The sequence below is a fragment of the Chanos chanos genome, chromosome 8 (genome assembly GCF_902362185.1).
Source record: "Chanos chanos chromosome 8, fChaCha1.1, whole genome shotgun sequence".
Taxonomy (NCBI): domain Eukaryota; kingdom Metazoa; phylum Chordata; class Actinopteri; order Gonorynchiformes; family Chanidae; genus Chanos; species Chanos chanos.
Genome location: NC_044502.1, coordinates 43,105,611 through 43,123,806, shown reverse-complemented (window position 1 = coordinate 43,123,806; position 18,196 = coordinate 43,105,611). Strand labels below are relative to the sequence as shown.

General features: G+C 42.2%; 1 protein-coding gene across 2 annotated transcripts in view; it reads right to left on the bottom strand.

Moving 5' to 3' along the window:
- dnah5 (dynein, axonemal, heavy chain 5) overlaps positions 1-18,196 on the bottom strand; it is an 82,243-nt gene that overhangs the window by 41,166 nt on the left and 22,881 nt on the right. For both annotated transcript variants that reach the window (XM_030781299.1, XM_030781300.1), the window contains exons 24-44: positions 17,905-18,140; positions 17,118-17,336; positions 16,564-16,626; positions 16,092-16,330; positions 15,016-15,256; positions 14,638-14,837; positions 14,045-14,198; positions 13,623-13,786; positions 12,751-12,907; positions 12,231-12,443; positions 11,612-11,836; positions 10,666-10,838; positions 9,900-10,078; positions 9,254-9,441; positions 7,920-8,114; positions 5,758-5,892; positions 5,413-5,520; positions 4,254-4,407; positions 3,889-4,035; positions 3,021-3,262; positions 1,526-1,702 (exon numbers count right to left, since the gene is read on the bottom strand). In XM_030781299.1, coding sequence (XP_030637159.1) covers positions 1,526-1,702; positions 3,021-3,262; positions 3,889-4,035; positions 4,254-4,407; positions 5,413-5,520; positions 5,758-5,892; positions 7,920-8,114; positions 9,254-9,441; positions 9,900-10,078; positions 10,666-10,838; positions 11,612-11,836; positions 12,231-12,443; positions 12,751-12,907; positions 13,623-13,786; positions 14,045-14,198; positions 14,638-14,837; positions 15,016-15,256; positions 16,092-16,330; positions 16,564-16,626; positions 17,118-17,336; positions 17,905-18,140 — 3,809 coding nt within the window. The remainder of the gene's footprint in view (positions 1-1,525; positions 1,703-3,020; positions 3,263-3,888; positions 4,036-4,253; positions 4,408-5,412; positions 5,521-5,757; positions 5,893-7,919; positions 8,115-9,253; positions 9,442-9,899; positions 10,079-10,665; positions 10,839-11,611; positions 11,837-12,230; positions 12,444-12,750; positions 12,908-13,622; positions 13,787-14,044; positions 14,199-14,637; positions 14,838-15,015; positions 15,257-16,091; positions 16,331-16,563; positions 16,627-17,117; positions 17,337-17,904; positions 18,141-18,196) is intronic.

Below are 18,196 nucleotides of genomic sequence, written 5' to 3'. Positions count from 1 at the left end.
TGCTTTAAAGCAGTGATTTTGGTCTTGTAACCTCTGGTCTCTAAAGAGCACAGGAGAAATCTGTTTGTATTAGAAAAAGTAACAATGATGCCTTATTCACACCAATAAGACATATGAAGTATAACATATTTCTCTCCCAAAAAAAATGTAAATTGGTCTGATTGCACACACAAACACTGTAACCGGTGAATTCATCCTCTGTATTTAACCCATCCAACACACCAGTAGTGAACACACACAAGAGCAGTGGGCAGCATTCCTTCCCTCCTGGGAACTGAACCAGCAACCCTTCAGTCACGAGCCCGATTCTCTAACCTCTAGACCACGGCTGCCCACGTCACCCTTTTTTTACATTCCAGCCCAAGTCAGGGTTGAAATTAATATATCTCTTGTATTGCATTTAAATTGTATTACATCTCTTATATTATGAATTGTTAATGAACGCACTGGCAGGGAAATGCTGATTTAATTTTAAAAATCAGGCCTCAGGAGGAATCATCAAAGCTCAAGTCAAATATCTACACATATGTTTTGGTGTCCACATTACAAAAAAAAACACAGAGAAAATTTACCCTCTGTCAGTGCAGCGTGAAGACTCGAATCTCTGAAACCATTTGAAGGCAAATAAAGGTCTTTAAATTAGCCTGAGAAAGCTGTCATTATCTGGAAAGCAAAAGCAGCTTACGGCATACGACCGCAGAAAGGCTGAAAGCCAGATAAAGGAAACCAAGCATAGAAATCATAGAAATGCAAAAAGCACAGAATCAATGTCACCGTCATTGTCATGCTGTCCATATGATTGTTATATTTCCTCCATCAACCTCAGGCTTGACATTTTCCGTTGTCGTCTATGAAATCACTGCAGCTGTAATTCATCCTTATTATCATATACCTGCCAGCTTTGATCCGCTAAACGTAATATACCATTGTCATAGATGGACTATATCAAAACCTTAAGTGCAGTTTCCGTAGACAGAGGGTTGTTGTTGTTTTTGGGTTTTTTTTTTTCCATTTTTCGAATCATTAAAACCTCTAAACATTCTGCTCGTAAACATTGCGATTTGATGGATGCAAGCTATTTTCAAACAGCAATATCTGAAAGCCAGTTTCACGGCACCCATTCCAAAACTAAAATATGTAAAAAGAATGTGAGTGATAGAGCTTGTAACTTGAAACCATAGAGGTATGAGAGACGGTGGTATTTCTCATTAAATCTGATCAAAACATGACAGCAACTGAGGTGCGTCTATGTGTGTGATGGTCAACAAAACTCTAACTATTAAATAAAATAAAAATATGAAAAAAAAAAATTCAAATATGTTTTCGCTGCAGATGGGTATTCTTTAGAATAAGCGATATGTCAAATATGTCAAACAACCCCTCATAAACAGATAAGATACTGATTAGTTATGAACCAACATGTCTCTCCAGACTGAACTTTGCACCCAAACAGACATTGTCTCTCTGAGGCATGCGGGGAAGTGAGAGGGGCGGGAATGGATGGGTTGAGTGGCCGGGGAATCACCTTGGGCTGGATGAGTCCCTGGAGCATGTTGATGCTTTGCATGATGATGAAGGCTTCAAGCATGTCCATCTTAAACTCAAGGGACTGCACGCTGAAACGATAGAGCCCGGGGAAAGAGGAAGAGAAGAGCTCCCTCAGAACCTCGGCTTCCTGTGGGGAGCGCTTTTTCAGCCAGCCCTGAAAGGGAAACACGCACACACGCACGCGCACACACACACACACACACACAAAGTAATGGTGTGAAAGGTCATCAAAAAAATATTCAAACACACACACACACACACACACACACACAAATGGATTCTAAGAATGAGTGAACTTTCGTTTCTGTTCCCTTGTGGCATTTCCTTTATCTCTCTCTCTCTCTCTCTCTCTCCCTCTCTCTCTCTCTCTATATATATATATCTTTCTCTCTATCTGTCTCCTTTTTCCCCTTTCCTACACTTTGAACATTCGAGCCCGGCCACTACACTTTGAAGGCAGCTATAGAACCAGGAGGGGGGGGGGAACCACTGCCTGTGGGAGTCGTGTACCTCCCTTCATTAATTCAGCACTGAGTAAGAAAAATGGTCCTTCCCATCAGCCCTCTGTTCAACACAGCTGGCTGACGAAAACATTAGTCTTCCTCTGTCAGGGCTCTCAACCATGGACTCCTTGTTAGGATGAGATATCAGGAAGACTGGAGACTGGGACCTCAATGCACTCTGTGCTTTAAAGCCAATTCGTAGACACTGTGTGTTTTAGGGTTAAATTATTCATGAGTCTCTGTGTGCTGGAGTGGCGTCTTTAAGATCTTAGACGTCACGTTGTACAGTAAGGACGGTTCCAGCGGTGCAGAGTCGCTGCATGCTATTCAGAACCATGAAAGACAGAAGGAGTAGAGCTTTTGTTTGTACTGTGTTTTCTTTGAATTCTTTTAGTGCAGTGTCTCCAGGCTTTCTTTGCGTCTTTCATGTCAATCAGTGGCTGTAAGAGGCTCTCTGAACGATTACAGTGACTTATCTGTTCAATGTGCTGCTGAGGTTTAACTAAAACACACACACACACACACACACAGAACTCGCTTTAACAAGTGGTTGTTTTGACTTACTCTTGCTAACACTGAACAACGGTAACAAAAATTTTATCAAATGTATCAAACAGACAGTGTCCTAGCTAAAACACAAGGAAACTGACCCATAATGTTTTAGTGAAGAGCAAAGTCACTAAACTTCATGATTTGTTCATTACGTATTTATACACAGAGTCCTGGGATCCTTCATCATATTCTGTTCTAGGTCAACTTAACAGACCCACACCAACTCATCGGTGGTCTGATAAATAGTTCATTAGTCGATTCAGGTGTTTTAGATCTAGTCTAGAACACAATACACTTATGAATTGGAGTCTAAATTCTGGAATTTCTATGCAGTGTCTTATACTTTGGTCTCCGACATTCAGTAAAAAAAAAACAGAGAGTAGCGACCAGTCATGGACTTCCTCTCACTGCCCACACCTCTAGGATTGGGCTCCAGCAGAGGACTGAAGAGCTCATGAACACCATTCCGTTACGTGACACGGTTGCCGGGGAGGCGTTGTCAATGTTGTGAGGTTCAAACACAATCTTGCAGTTGGGAGCCATAGGGATCCGGTCACCGTTAGCCAGTGTGAGAGTGCGGTTGTCATCCAAGACAGAGTTGAGGTTCTCAATCCAAATGGCGTCTACTGGTCCATCCAAAACTATCCAAATGTGCTCTCCTACAGAAAATTACACCAGAGGCTCAAATTAAGGCACAAAAAACCTAGTGCTGAGTAAGTGATTCTGTTGGGGGGTTTTGCCAGTTTATTTAGCCCCAGTACTTAAACTTATATCACATTTTTGATAGAGCATGCAATGCTACTTTCTGATTAAGCTTAAGTTTCTAAGAAAAAAAAGAAAAACTTGATTGGTTGTTGAAGTCATGTGATTCATTTGTTTGATGGTACAAATTCTTAAAAACCAACTCCTCTCCCCAGTGACCAATTCTGTCTGATGAATCCTCTGAGTTCTACTTAAGGAACAGATGAAACGCAGCAAATATGTTTCTTATGAAGAGCTCTTTAAACAACTTTTTGAGTTTAAAAAACTATGACTTAAAAAGCTAGAGAGAATCCTCAGGGCACTTCATTGATAGAAGTGAAGCCCCACATTTACATTTTTGGTGCAGAGAGTGATTTTAAGGCTCTTTTGAGCTTTTTAATATTTTAAAGTCTTAAAACTTCAGATAGATTTTGGGTAGGGTTTAGGGTTAAGTGCTCAGAATTGCAGTGGAATTAAAATTTTCTCTTTTTTTTAATCTCTCCTCCTCCAATATTCTCATTCCCATTTTATACTTTTTTTTCACCTTTTTTGGCTCTCAGAGTCTTCCTCCAGAGAGTTGAAAATATCCCATCAGTCCAGTCGTTGGTGGCTACGTCAAGTCGACCAAACATCTGGGGTGCTGTGATGGCTTTGGGGTTCATACGCATCTCTCTGTGTGGCTGGCCACAATCTGAAAACACACAGGTGTACAAACACACACATACACACACAGACATACACACACACACACATACGCACACACACACATATACACACGCATGGATGGGCACATTTAAACAGACTCTTTACATCCACCAAGAGTGCTTATGGGGATCCACTTTTCAGAGTAGAGTGCCTGTCCATAATAAACATACACTAACTAACATACAGTCACAGGCTCTAGCTCACCAGTCATAGCTCTCATTAAGGTGTGAATGCAGGTGGTTTTTCCAGCGCCGCTGGGTCCCAGAGCCATCATGCCGTGTCGAACCCACTGCGTCTCATACAGCTGGATCACCTTCAGCCTCCACGGAGGATGGTTTATCAGACCAGCTTCTGCAACCTGGGCACGGTCCAGTAGACACGTCCGGTTAGAGCAAACACACGCACAGAGACACAAACACATACATGCACACACACACACGAACACACACACACACAGACACACACACACACACACACACACAGACACACACACACACACACACACACACACACACACACGAACACACACACACACACAGACACACACGAACACACACACACACACACACACACACACACACACAGACACACACACACACAAACACACACTGAGAGCTCTCTGGCATGCATCATCCATTGTCTTACTTTACCTTGGGGTTATGTTTGGCTTTGAATTAATGTAGGTTTTGAAAGAATGACATACTGATTGACAAACACTGGCACGTAAGAGTGTGATGTCCCAGAGTAGATTTTTAATTGTCACTTTTAGGTCATATTTCATGAAATAACACCCTGTTATGAATGACAGAGAAAACTTTTCAAAGGGACCGCGATTTTGAATGACAAATGAGATCTCGCTGCCTTTTTATTGGACTTCTGTCAGAGGTCTGATCTCAGCTGTTATTTATTGGACCTTTCTAAGAATTCAAACAATTATGTTACAGACTATTAAAATAAATTCTAATGTTAGCACAGGTTGATGTTCTTAGATACATATTTAGTGTGAATGAGTGATATTAAACTCAGTCCTAATTCAGTCCTTTTTATTGAACAAATGTAGTTAACTGAACAGTTAGTGTGACTGACTGGTCACTCTTGGGTCCTTGGTAAAAAATAAATGGCAGTTGAAAAACCACAGTACAAGGCCCTTAAGAACCATGGCTTGCACAGTGCTGGTGCAGGTCTATTCAAATAAAAAATTGTATAAGAATTTTAATGTTCCAGACCAAAGGGAGGCCAAGGTTAAATGGGTATTTTATTAACTTTGGTCACAAGCCACAGCTGAGCGGAGGACATCCCACACACAGATCACAGACATAGTGTAGAACAAAAAAAGCCCTCTGGTGGAATGCGGAACTCCTACCTGTTTGTCGATGGCTGTTTCCAGATCTGGGTATCCTGCCTTATCCAGCTGAATCCCAGGGAACAGATCCTCAATCAGGCTGAGAAACAAAGGTTCGTCTTCATCGATCTAATGGAAGAGAGGGACGGCAGCGATCCAATTCAAAAACAGCCATGCAAAGCTGTCACTGAAAACGACTCTGAGAGATGGCTTTGAGAGAGTTCGTTTAAAAAAAATGTCGCAAACCAAGAAAAAAGTGGCAGAGCTTGGTGATGGTATATGTGTTTGTTTGTTTGTTCGTTTGTTTTTGTTTTAATATTAGAATGTCTTGAAGACGTCATTCGTACCCTCTTCATATCCACTCACCAGTTTGGATAGATTCATATCCCGCAGGACACGCATGACGATGGTGGACTCCGTGTCATTTGGATTGGCTCGTTTCGCAGCACCAAGAGTACGTAGAACCGACAGGATGTTTCGTAGCCCGAAGTCATAGTGAACCTGACCGACAGACAGTCATAGTGAACCTGACCGACAGATAGTCAATGTGAACCTGACCGACAGACAGTCATAGTGAACCTGACCGACAGACAGTCATAGTGAACCTGACCGACAGACAGTCATAGTGAACCTGACCGACAGATAGTCATAGTGAACCTGACCGACAGACAGTCATAGTGAACCTGACCGACAGACAGTCATAGTGAACCTGACCGACAGACAGTCATAGTGAACCTGACCGACAGATAGTCATAGTGAACCTGACCGACAGACAGTCATAGTGAACCTGACCGACAGACAGTCATAGTGAACCTGACCGACAGACAGTCAAAGTGAACCTGACCGACAGATAGTCATAGTGAACCTGACCGACAGACAGTCATAGTGAACCTGACCGACAGACAGTCATAGTGAACCTGACCGACAGATAGTCATAGTGAACCTGACCGACAGACAGTCATAGTGAACCTGACCGACAGATAGTCATAGTGAACCTGACCGACAGATAGTCATAGTGAACCTGACCGACAGATAGTCAAAGTGAAACTGAGAGACAGATAGTCATAGTGAACCTGACCGACAGACAGTCATAGTGAACCTGACCGACAGACAGTCATAGTGAACCTGACCGACAGACAGTCATAGTGAACCTGACCGACAGATAGTCATAGTGAACCTGACCGACAGACAGTCATAGTGAACCTGACCGACAGACAGTCATAGTGAACCTGACCGACAGATAGTCATAGTGAACCTGACCGACAGATAGTCAAAGTGAAACTGAGAGACAGATAGTCATAGTGAACCTGACCGACAGACAGTCATAGTGAACCTGACCGACAGATAGTCATAGTGAACCTGACCGACAGATAGTCATAGTGAACCTGACCGACAGACAGTCAAAGTGAACCTGACCGACAGATAGTCATAGTGAACCTGACCGACAGACAGTCAATGTGAACCTGACCGACAGATAGTCATAGTGAACCTGACCGACAGACAGTCAATGTGAACCTGACCGACAGATAGTCATAGTGAACCTGACCGACAGACAGTCATAGTGAACCTGACCGACAGATAGTCATAGTGAACCTGACCGACAGATAGTCATAGTGAACCTGACCGACAGACAGTCATAGTGAACCTGACCGACAGACAGTCATAGTGAACCTGACCGACAGATAGTCATAGTGAACCTGACCGACAGACAGTCAAAGTGAACCTGACCGACAGACAGTCATAGTGAACCTGACCGACAGACAGTCATAGTGAACCTGACCGACAGATAGTCATAGTGAACCTGACCGACAGATAGTCATAGTGAACCTGACCGACAGATAGTCATAGTGAACCTGACCGACAGACAGTCAAAGTGAAACTGAGAGACAGACAGTCAAAGTGAACCTGACCGACAGATAGTCATAGTGAACCTGACCGACAGATAGTCATAGTGAACCTGACCGACAGATAGTCATAGTGAACCTGACCGACAGACAGTCAAAGTGAAACTGACCGACAGACAGTCATAGTGAACCTGACCGACAGACAGTCATAGTGAACCTGACCGACAGACAGTCAAAGTGAACCTGACCGACAGATAGTCAAAGTGAACCTGACCGACAGATAGTCATAGTGAACCTGACCGACAGATAGTCAAAGTGAACCTGACCGACAGACAGTCAAAGTGAAACTGAGAGACAGACAGTCAAAGTGAAACTGAGAGGGGAATCATGCTATGTGGGATATACAGGGATAAACAAATTACAGACGGCGATAAGATGAACTTTTAATAAGCTGTGATGTAAACTGTGCGAATCTTCGAAAGTAACCGTGCAAATCTTTGGAGGAATTCTGAGTAACTGAACTCTACTGAAAAACGGATATGCCCTAATCCAGCAGGCCAAATAGCTGAGACCCTCAATCCTGTCAAACAAACGTTAAATTGAAAAGAACAGAAAAGTATGTATCAGTGAAATGCTGAACTACATAAGATGGAAAACGTATGAAGACAGATTCTGAGCATTCACCTGTTTGGACAACTGCTCCTCACACAGTTTGTAGAGGGTGAAAAACTTCCTGGCTAGCTCGATGTTGTCGATGAAGCCGCAGCTGGCCAGTTTCACACGAATGATGATCTGTCTGTCCGGAACCATCATGGCCACAGAACGGAAGTTAATCTTTAAGTTCTCGGGAAGCTCCTGGCGTCCAGCGTACCCTGGGTTCTGAACACACCCAGAACAGGACAGACAAATAAAAAAAAAAGTCACAGAATCTAATCTTTATACAGAGTAGTGATCACGGTATAAACCTGAATGAAGAAAGATACAAGCCCATTCAATAAAATGTGCTCTGAACAGCTTGAACGCGATAAATAAAACACGCAGTGTTTCAAACCCACTGGATCTCGTCTTGTTTGTTTATCACATTAAGGTGTTAGGAACACATTTCAGTAAGAAGGCCCACGTTCTTCTTCATTCATGCCTGGACCCTTTCTATTCATGTATGCTTGTGATATCATTAACCTTACTCTGATTTAAGATTAGGTTTTGGATCCATGTTATATTAAGAGTCTTAATAACCCAGTATGTCCTTAAGAACTATGTTTATAAGGACAGTGTAATAGTTCGGATTTGCTCTGCAAATGTTTTTGCATGCAGGTCTGTACTATCCTAGTGTGTTTTCACATTATTGATAATTCACTGAATTTTACGTCTGAAACTGCAGTGTAACTATGCAATAGTAAATATATTATCTCTAGAGACATGACATATAAGCGAAGCGAAGCCTCCATCTCACACTGTCAAAACTGCTTCATTCACACTAAGAGAAGCCGATATTTTCATCTATACATAAATATCAAAAGAAGCAATCATGATAGAAGGAGGTCATGGTAGGGTAACTGTGTCATGACACTGAGGAAACCATTCCAGAGTAAACCAGGAAGGGCAAATCACATTCAGGGGAAGGTTTTTGATTACTTTATCCTTAACGGAATTCAATAGCGTTGTGTCTTGAGTATACAGAGGAAGAGTCAGCTTTGCAAGCACACCCCCCCCAACACCCTGGGGTAACACAATTCACACAACTCTGAATTCACGACAAGGGAGCGAACTTTCTGTCTCATCTGCACCACAGGACACCAAAAAATACACATTTACAACCAATGGGAAACAGCAGGGGTGTAATAGCATGTCAGCACAAAAGCAAATGAATAGTTAAAGACATGACCATGCCTTTACACATGGAACAGAGGGAGTTTTTTTTTTTTATCTCACGGTCTCCGCTGAGAGATGTCATTTACCTCGTAACACATGAGCCATGCAATTTTTTGCATTTTGAAATGGAACGGGTTTTTACGAACCATGGTGAGAAAGAGGCCGAACTCGGGGTTCATTTCCACGTTGTCGCCGTCGGTAAAAACGAAGTTCTTACGGCGTTCCTTCTTGCACGTGAGCACGATAGCGATCTGCTGAGCGGCCACAGACAGCACGGGAAGGTCGATGCGGTTGAATTCATCGAAACACCCCCACGAACCCGACTGGGCCAGTCCTACGCAAGCAAACGACAACGCGACAAATCTGACACATCAGACATTAGACGAGAATCTGGCATCAAAGTGTGAATTTATGTGCAGTACATATTATGACATCAACGCGCACAGATTATGATACGGAAATAAGCCGCTGAACTTATGCAGTCATGAATATCATTCTACACATCAGGTGAATTCATATTACTTTTTCACAGTTATATGTAAGGCTGCCAGTTTTTTTTTATCTTTTCTGCTCTAGGCCAAAACCTACATATGTGATTCAGTGATGTTAGTGCAGGGTTTTCAGTGAATAGGTGAAACCAGGTGTGGCAGAGCTGGACCAAAACATAAACGTTCTAAAGATTGGTTCCTGCCGTGAGTGGCTATGTTTTAGTTTAAGAATGCATTGTGAAACAGTAACAAGTAATTTGATAAGGTCGTGATTTATTGCTCATAAAGATTTTGATGTTCGTGCCTTTGAATATTCTTCCCAGGCCTCTGAAATCCATCTGGTCGGAGCAGTTAAAGACCACCACGTATTTGCCCAAACAGCGGCCCATGTCTTTGGTGGTCTCAGTCTTCCCTGTCCCTGCAGGACCAGCTGGGGCCCCACCCATACTCATCCCCAACGCCTGAGCTAGAGTAATGTAACACCTGACAGAGAGAGAGAGAGAGAGAGAGAGGACAGAGGGAGAGAGATCATCCAAGCATGATGAAACAATTATACAAATAAATTATGAAGTTATGATCTAATGAAATATTAGGAGACAACGGTCAGTTAGGAGAATCAATCTACAGGTCAAGTACCACTGTGGCTCTGAATATAGTTAACAGCATTAATTCTATTATAAAGTCTCTAAGGAATACACAGTAAAAACAAATACTCCAAAAAAGTACAGCAGGGCAGTATGCAATAAAGAAGACACACACACACTGAACAGCGAAATGGAGCCTCTGCATTTAACCCATCCCAACACCAGAGAGCACACACACACACACACACACACACACACACACACTATGAGCTAGGAGCAGTGGGCAGCTGCCGGCACCGGCACCCAGGGACCAACTCCAGGTCTTTTTGCCAAAACATTAAACATCTAGCTTTCCACTTTGACCTCAGCTCAGATCTTAATTTTGAGAACTCCACCACGAAACATGAAACAAAAAAAGGACTAAATATATAGATCATTTGTATATACAGAGATAATCTTTCGCTATAGATAATCTGTATAACATACCTGTCTGTAAGTGGAGTAATGACCAGTCGGTCAGTGCAGCCCAGGAATTCATTCTGATACACAAACCCCACGTCTGTGATGTTGATGATCATCTTATCGGAGTCCTCGTTGAAGTAGAAGCGGCATTGTTTCAGCCATTCAAAGTCTGTCGGGCTTTTGATGTGTAGCCGACACTGAGACAACAACACAAGAGCGACTATATTGTTGATATCATATTTTGCAGACAGGCTTTGGGAAAAAAAAGAGTCACAAAACAGACACCGACTCTTCTTTGGAATGTTTCTTTGTAAAATTAAAATTAAAATTAAAAACGGATTCAGACATGAGGGAGCGACGGTGAGCCAGTACAGGTGCGCAGAGAAGTTCTCTCTCTATTTGGGGAACGAGTCTGAAGATCAAAGGAAAACTTGAAAAACATTATCATGCTTCAGTTCAGCCAGTGGTGTGGGAGGGACTGTTTGGGGTTTTGCAGTTATTAGCAAAATTCCCTTTCGCCGCAGTAGGATGTGGGATTTGTAAACAAAATATGATTTGCCACAGGGGAAAACAAATTTTCGGCTCGCAAAAAAAAAAAGCAAACAAGCCAATTTGTCATTAACACTGAACGACTGAACACGAACTTGGCAGCAGTTTTAGTTTGAAACTGTCAAAATGTGACAGTTGGAAGTACCTCGAGTCAGAGGTGTCTGAAAAACAACACAGCTTTTGAAACTCTTCAAGATTTACCCCTACCTATGTACAGAATTACCAAATAGTGTACATTTGCACTGTTACAAAACTCTGGAATTTTATACAATCAAAAGGTGTTGGCGTGCATGCTTTGGATATGTTAAAATGTCTACCTTACTTTAATATCAATCCTGAACTTTCAAACAAACCACAGGGTATATGATTAAGGCAATAGTATTCGAAGATACCATTCCATTGTTGATCTGACTCTACTCACCAAGTCATCAAAAATGTCCCTCTGATGAACGTGAATGGTGATGAGAGTTTCATATTTGGTCCGTTCCACAGTGTTAAGATCTTTAGTGGTCATGTCGATGAGAGTGTTAAGAAGCTCCAGAAATGACTGATTGGTCTTGGTCATAATTTTGCGATCGTATCGAGCATTGGACAGAGCCTCCTCAGAATCTCTGGTCCAGATCATCTGGATTCCCAGCAGACCGACCTGAAAAACACACATGCGCACGCACACACACATACACACACACACACATACACACACAAGCGCAGACACCCAAACACACATTCACGCACGCACACACACACACACATACATACACACAAAAACACATACACACACACACACCCCAACAGGAACATAATTACAGAACGATTTAAAATGTAATGAATTGGTGATATTGCCACTTAGAGGCATCTTTTAAAATGATATCATTACTTAAAAGCATAATAGCAGCGAAACATTTACAGCTTCAACTTTTTAATCTAGGCCAATATTCATGAACATAATTACTGAATAACCTGTAAACGACGCATGTGAAATCCTAATTAGGATTTCAGACGCGGTTAATTGCAGCCATCATAAAGTTACGGTTAAGCACCTGGGCAGGGAAGGAGTCTAAGAACTCGATAAGCTGGAAGCCGCTGTCCTGAATAGCCTGTGCAGCCTGGCGAATGATAAGGTGCAAAGACCTCTGGGATTCCTTTAGCAGGGCGTTGAGCCACACCTCCACGTTCCCTTCGGCCGTGACAGGCCGATCCAGCTCCACCGTTTCCCCCTCTCTCGAGGAGATGGCCAAGATCCTGTCATATATCTTATGCAGAGAGAGAAGATGATATATATGGTCACAAATGAACCCAAGAATCTGTACTACTCTCTGAATGGGACAAAATATGGGGTGGATTTAAGTGGCTAAAAATTATGCATAAGTTTGACAGGGGAAATTTAGCACACGTGTTGCATAACTGTATCTTGATATCTCTTCTCTCTGTCATTTTTATATATATAATTTTACGCCATCTGCCGCTATTCATTCCTCTCCCTGATGTATCCACAGTAAACCAGCACAAGTCAGTGAATGAAACCGTGTACATTTTGGAAGGGGCGCTGAAGGGAATTACCTTGTCGTGGAAACGGACAGATTTGATGTTGTCAAAGACGTTGAGGAGGTGATCCTGAATAGTGTGAGAGTCCGAGGCCTGGCCCAAAATCTCGAGGAGAGCGGGGTCGGAGACGAAGAAGAAACGAGGGAAGAGCAGACGTTTCTTCTCCAGATAGCTGTTACCGGGACAACGCAGAATCACGCGGCGTTAGAACACATTTGTGCCTTTGCGTTTGTGTTCTAAAGTTTTGAGTCTACTCAGATTAAAACCATATGAGAATATCCTCAAAGCAATAAATAATTCATTCAGTGATGTGAGGCGCTGGGAGTATTGGGGTGTAAAACGCAAAAATCCTCCGGGGAGGTACCACATGCTACCAGTAGGATCACTTGTTTGAAATACAGCATGAGTAAAATCTGGTCCTGAATGGAGTCTGGAGTCCTGCTGGGTTTTTGCTCTGATTTCATAAAGTGGGGCTAACTTTTTAACCTGGCAAACAGGTGAATCTGCTCTTCAGCCAATCAGACGCTACAGGGTTTGGTTGATATGACAACCAAAAGGACTTGAGGATTTGAGGAGCCACTACATTGCATGTCTGTTGAAAATCTGCTGTATTATGATTATGTCATATCTAGCTTCCAGTGTCCGATAAAACATTACTTCCCTGTTCTGCTGGGGATACACTGTACAATAAAGATGGGATTTCAAGTTTCACATATATGACAAAATACATTGCTTTTCTCATTTCTTCGAAATCCTATTTTGAAATACAATCTGGGATACCGCTCACGGAAACATGAACAAACGTGTTCAAAGAGAGTTTTTGCACTTGTATTCAGAATAATTTCAGGGACGAGGGCTTGTCATTTGAAGGGCTCTCGTCATCATACCCAGTGAGAGATTTCTGGCACATCTCCAGCTGTTCAAGAAGATGAGGCAGCAGTTGGCCCATGGTCTCGTCCCCGACACAGGACTGCACCACGTTGGGCATCTCATGGGCACGAGTCATGATCTTCACCCAAGATTTGTCGATGTTGGAGAACCGCTTTGCCTCCTGTTCCACAGTCCCGGAGTCGCATTTGTGTCAGTGTATGCAAGAAATTACACGCACAGTACCGGGAGTTTTTGTTTGTTTGTTTGTTTGTTTGTTTGTTTTTGGAAACATAACTTTTGTTGTTACCATAGCATAACAGTGCTCTAGATTAAATATTAAACAAGTTACATTATACAGCAATCGTAAATATGAAAAGCGTATATGAATAAAATATTACACGGGTTTGTTAATGTGTGAAAAAAGTGACTGTTATATTACCTTGGGGAGCTGTTTGGCTATGTCTCCTCCAACAAACACAGCTTCAAGATAAATCCAGAGGTTTTGAACTGTCATCCAGTTCTCAATGATATCTGTAGTGTTGGAGAGGTTCTGAACCCATTTTTGGATCTGTGCTTTGAATGGAGTGTTATACCTGTGGAAAAACAGAGACTGTCACAGTTAGAGCATCTCACATCATCAGCATATGCTTATTTTGGAAAAGAGAAAAACACTAACAGGAAAAAACTATATTACCTAGTAATCAAATGTCACTGAAATTATTCGAAGAGGTGACTGAATTATTTTTTTAAAAAATCCTATCAGTCTAGACTGGCCCTCTGTTGCATTATAACGGCTGTTTATATTTAAAAGCATGAAGGAGGGGGTTGTGAACACTCATCCATTTTGTCATTCCTTGTAAGACATCAGCCTATTCCCGAAATTGCACTGTAATGCACTTGGCCAGTTTAGTGACACTTTACTACCTAACACAACAACCCCCTCCCCCCCTCCCCCCTCCTTATAGGGTCTGGGTAAATGCTGAGAACATTAGAGGTGAACTTTTGCTGCTATGAATTGATGTCTTAGCATACCTGTTACTCATTAGCGATCCCAGAACCATCAAACTGTCCTCCATGTTGGTGATGATCTCTGAGGTGCTGTCTCCACGAAGCAGCAGCTCTCCTCGTGTTTTGAAGTTGGCAAAAGTGAAGGTCTTGTTGTCCCATTCGGCTATCACCTGTTTCAACTTCTGTTCGATGTCTCGCTCTTTCACTGCACTAATGCAGATGTCCTGTTCAGCAGAACACAGAACAATAAACAAACAAACAAACCAAAAAAAAAAAAAAAAACTGTGTTAAAAATTCTCTCTGCTCCTGTCCCTCTGTCCTTAGCTTCCCTCAGTACTTCAGCCAAACAAGATGGATATTCAACACAGCTAAAAAATAAGCATTCTGATTTACTCCACTAACCTCAATTTCCTCTTTGTACTTCAGGAGAGGTGCTTCCATGATGTTCCGGAGTTTAAAGGTGTCCGACTCCACCTCAAAGCTGTGCCCTGTGACCTCTGTGATTCTCTTCCAATGGCGGGTCATCATGGCCTTGTTTGTCATTAGCTCCAGCAGGGGGCAGCACTCACTAAACTCGTCAATGGTTTTCTTCAGGTCCAGGAAGGCCTGCCACTCTTTCAGGGCACGGGGCAATTTTCGACATCTGTAAGACAGACAAACAGTCTTTTCTTTGCCTCAGTATTTCACCATTGAGGAAATTGCAATGATGGGTCAGATTTTGGCTTGAAATGTTTTAAATTGAAAAAAGTCTTTAATTTCCAAAATGTTTTTCAGATTCATAATGTAGTTATGTCTGTTGTTATGCACGTATATAGTTTTTGTGAAAACGTACAAGGCAATCTGAAGTCTGCATGAATGTATCCTTTGTTAGTGAATCTGATTGTTTATTTGTACATATATGTAGTCCCAATTACCACAGTACAATTTGCCGTTTTGCCATTAAAGACATCGAGGTAAAAATACGGCCTTTGAACGTATGACCCCAATATTCCAGCTGTCATGCTTCAATTGTTTCTGAATATATTTTGTCTGGATTCTAGACTGCATTGTATTTGTGTATCAGAATAACAATGATAAGGAAGATGCTCACATCTCAAAAAAGCCACTTTAAAGTTTTATGAAAGGAATCATATAATCGTATTACCCTACTCTCTTTATGGAAAATCCCCTGCTTCACCCTGCTATATCCCTATCTTGATATATCAGACTTTCATTTCAGTCCTGGACAGGCACAATGTGAGCCCATTTTCCTTTCTTTTCTTATCGGAAAAGACTTTCCGATGAGCCAGATTCTGGGGCAGTGAAATTGAAATCCCTCCGTGTTTTCATGCCTTTCAAAAGGAACTTATTGCATGATTGGCAGAGACTGAGTTTCATCCATATTTAGAGAGAAATACACTGGGTAAATGCTTTTCTTTTCTTTTTTTCTGTCTCTTTCTTTTTTTTTTTTTTTTTTTTTTTGGCATGTCTCTACTTACCGACTCTGAAAGTCCAGAAGTTCGTTGTTGATTCTCTCGATGTGAATGTCGACCCAGAGGATGTCGTAGTAGCCGTTGACCGTGTCGATGACATTATTGTAGAGGCTGTAAAGTTTCTGCAGGAGAGCCAGCTGTTTCCTGATCTCCAGCAGCTGAGGATGCTGGGTAACGGGCAGGCCAAAGAGCTCCTCTCCTCCCGTGTAAGTGATATACTTACGATACAGGTTGTCAAAACGATTCTGACCAATTAAAACACATGAATAGGTGTCACTTTTTTTTTTTTTTTATCGAAGGAACAGACACGTGTTACCGCAAAATGCCTGTAAATGTTTCAAAGGATATTTCTTATTCAGAGACAAATCTTGTGAAGATATCTGTGTATGTAGCTCAAGGTAGTGGCCTCCTATATGTAGTATGGTGAATGAATTGAAGACATCTTTCAGGGCAGGCTGAGAACTTGTCAGAAAAATACCTGGAACATGATGAGCCTGTCGCTGGCATCCTGAGGGGCCAATCCAACAACCATGGGGCCATCCTAGGAATTAAACATGAACTATCAGCAAAGGTCATAGAAGTAGATGTACTTTATTTGTCACACACACACACACACACACAGAGCAGTGAAATGCAGCCTCTGAATTTAAACCATCCTAACACCAGTGACACACTAGAGCAGTGAGCATAGACGCACACTATGAGCTAGGAGCAGTGGGCAGCTGCCACCACTGGCAACAGTGTTAACCACTGAAGCACCGTGAGGCCCAAAACATCTCAAACATCTCACATTTACTGCATTTACACACAGTTAAAATGAATATCTCAGTACTATGGGAAAATAAATGAATGCAACACAGAGTCAGTGAAAACAGATTTTTACTCTATATGCTTGGATAAGTTATATATTTTATGACTAAAAGCACTTTTACTGGTCTCTTAGGACTGTAAACATGAAAAGAAACAACTTTACATGCTTAGAATCCCTCCTTACAGAACCGCAAGAAGAAGTTCACCCCTTATGATTCTCACTTTGTCATAGTCCTGGTAGAAATGATCGCAATCTTCCACAAAGGTCTGCACATTGCTGATGAGTTCTCCCCTAAAGTTAGGCTGTAGAGCGCCCAGTTCATTTTGGACCTCAGTGCTACGTGCCAGCAGTTTCTCCCATGTATAGCGGAGCGTGTCCACCTTCTCTGCCTCCTCTTTGGCCACAAGCTGCTCATATTTATGGAGCATTGCATAGGATTCCTGAAAGCCAGGAACGGAAGGCCAGAAATGTTACATTGCAAACATACACGGTAACACATTTAAAATAAATTGCCAGTTTTGTCATCTGACATTTTGCTCTCATAAAGTACTAGGTGGAAAAGCAGTTGCAATAGATCATAAGCAAAAATTTATAAACAATCAATAATCGTTAAATGGAAATATTCTTTGTTTTAAATGTGGACTAACTCTCTGTGGCTATCTCTCTGTGAATTTTTCTTTTCGTTCTAAAATGACTTCGTGTAAAAATGAAAACTTTCAAAATTCCTTGAATGTACATGTCATCATTTGTCACTGTGTTGTGGACATTGGCAGTTATACTGTTGCAGTCACTATTTTCCACATCTTCGATACCCAGATGAAGGGCGCTGCCAAAGAAATACTGTTGCATCCCGAATGTGCCACAACCTTTCGTAAAAATGTATTTATTTATGTTTGTTGCTGCCATCATTGAGTGGCTCTAAATGGTGAATCAATGGACTCCCTCATTCAATAAATTGCCTTCTCCCCAGACCTTGACTTAATCTAAGCACTCTTAAGGGTTCTTTACCTCAATGGGGCCCACTTGGAAGTCTATGGAGATCTGGTTTTCCCTGATCTCTTTCAGGGCTGCCATGGCAATGCGAATGTCATCCAGGTCTTTGATCTGCCTGTTCAGTTTCTTGCTGGCCTCGTCCACGAAGCTGAAGATCTGCTCCATCTCCGTCCGGTACTTTCGGTTGCAGTGGTGACCGAAGTTGACAATCCAGCTCTTGGTCTCAGCGGTAAGGGCGAGCTTCAGGTCAGCTGACAAGAGCAAGTCAAGGTAAGAGTTTGTGCGTCCATCGCACAGAGCACGACGA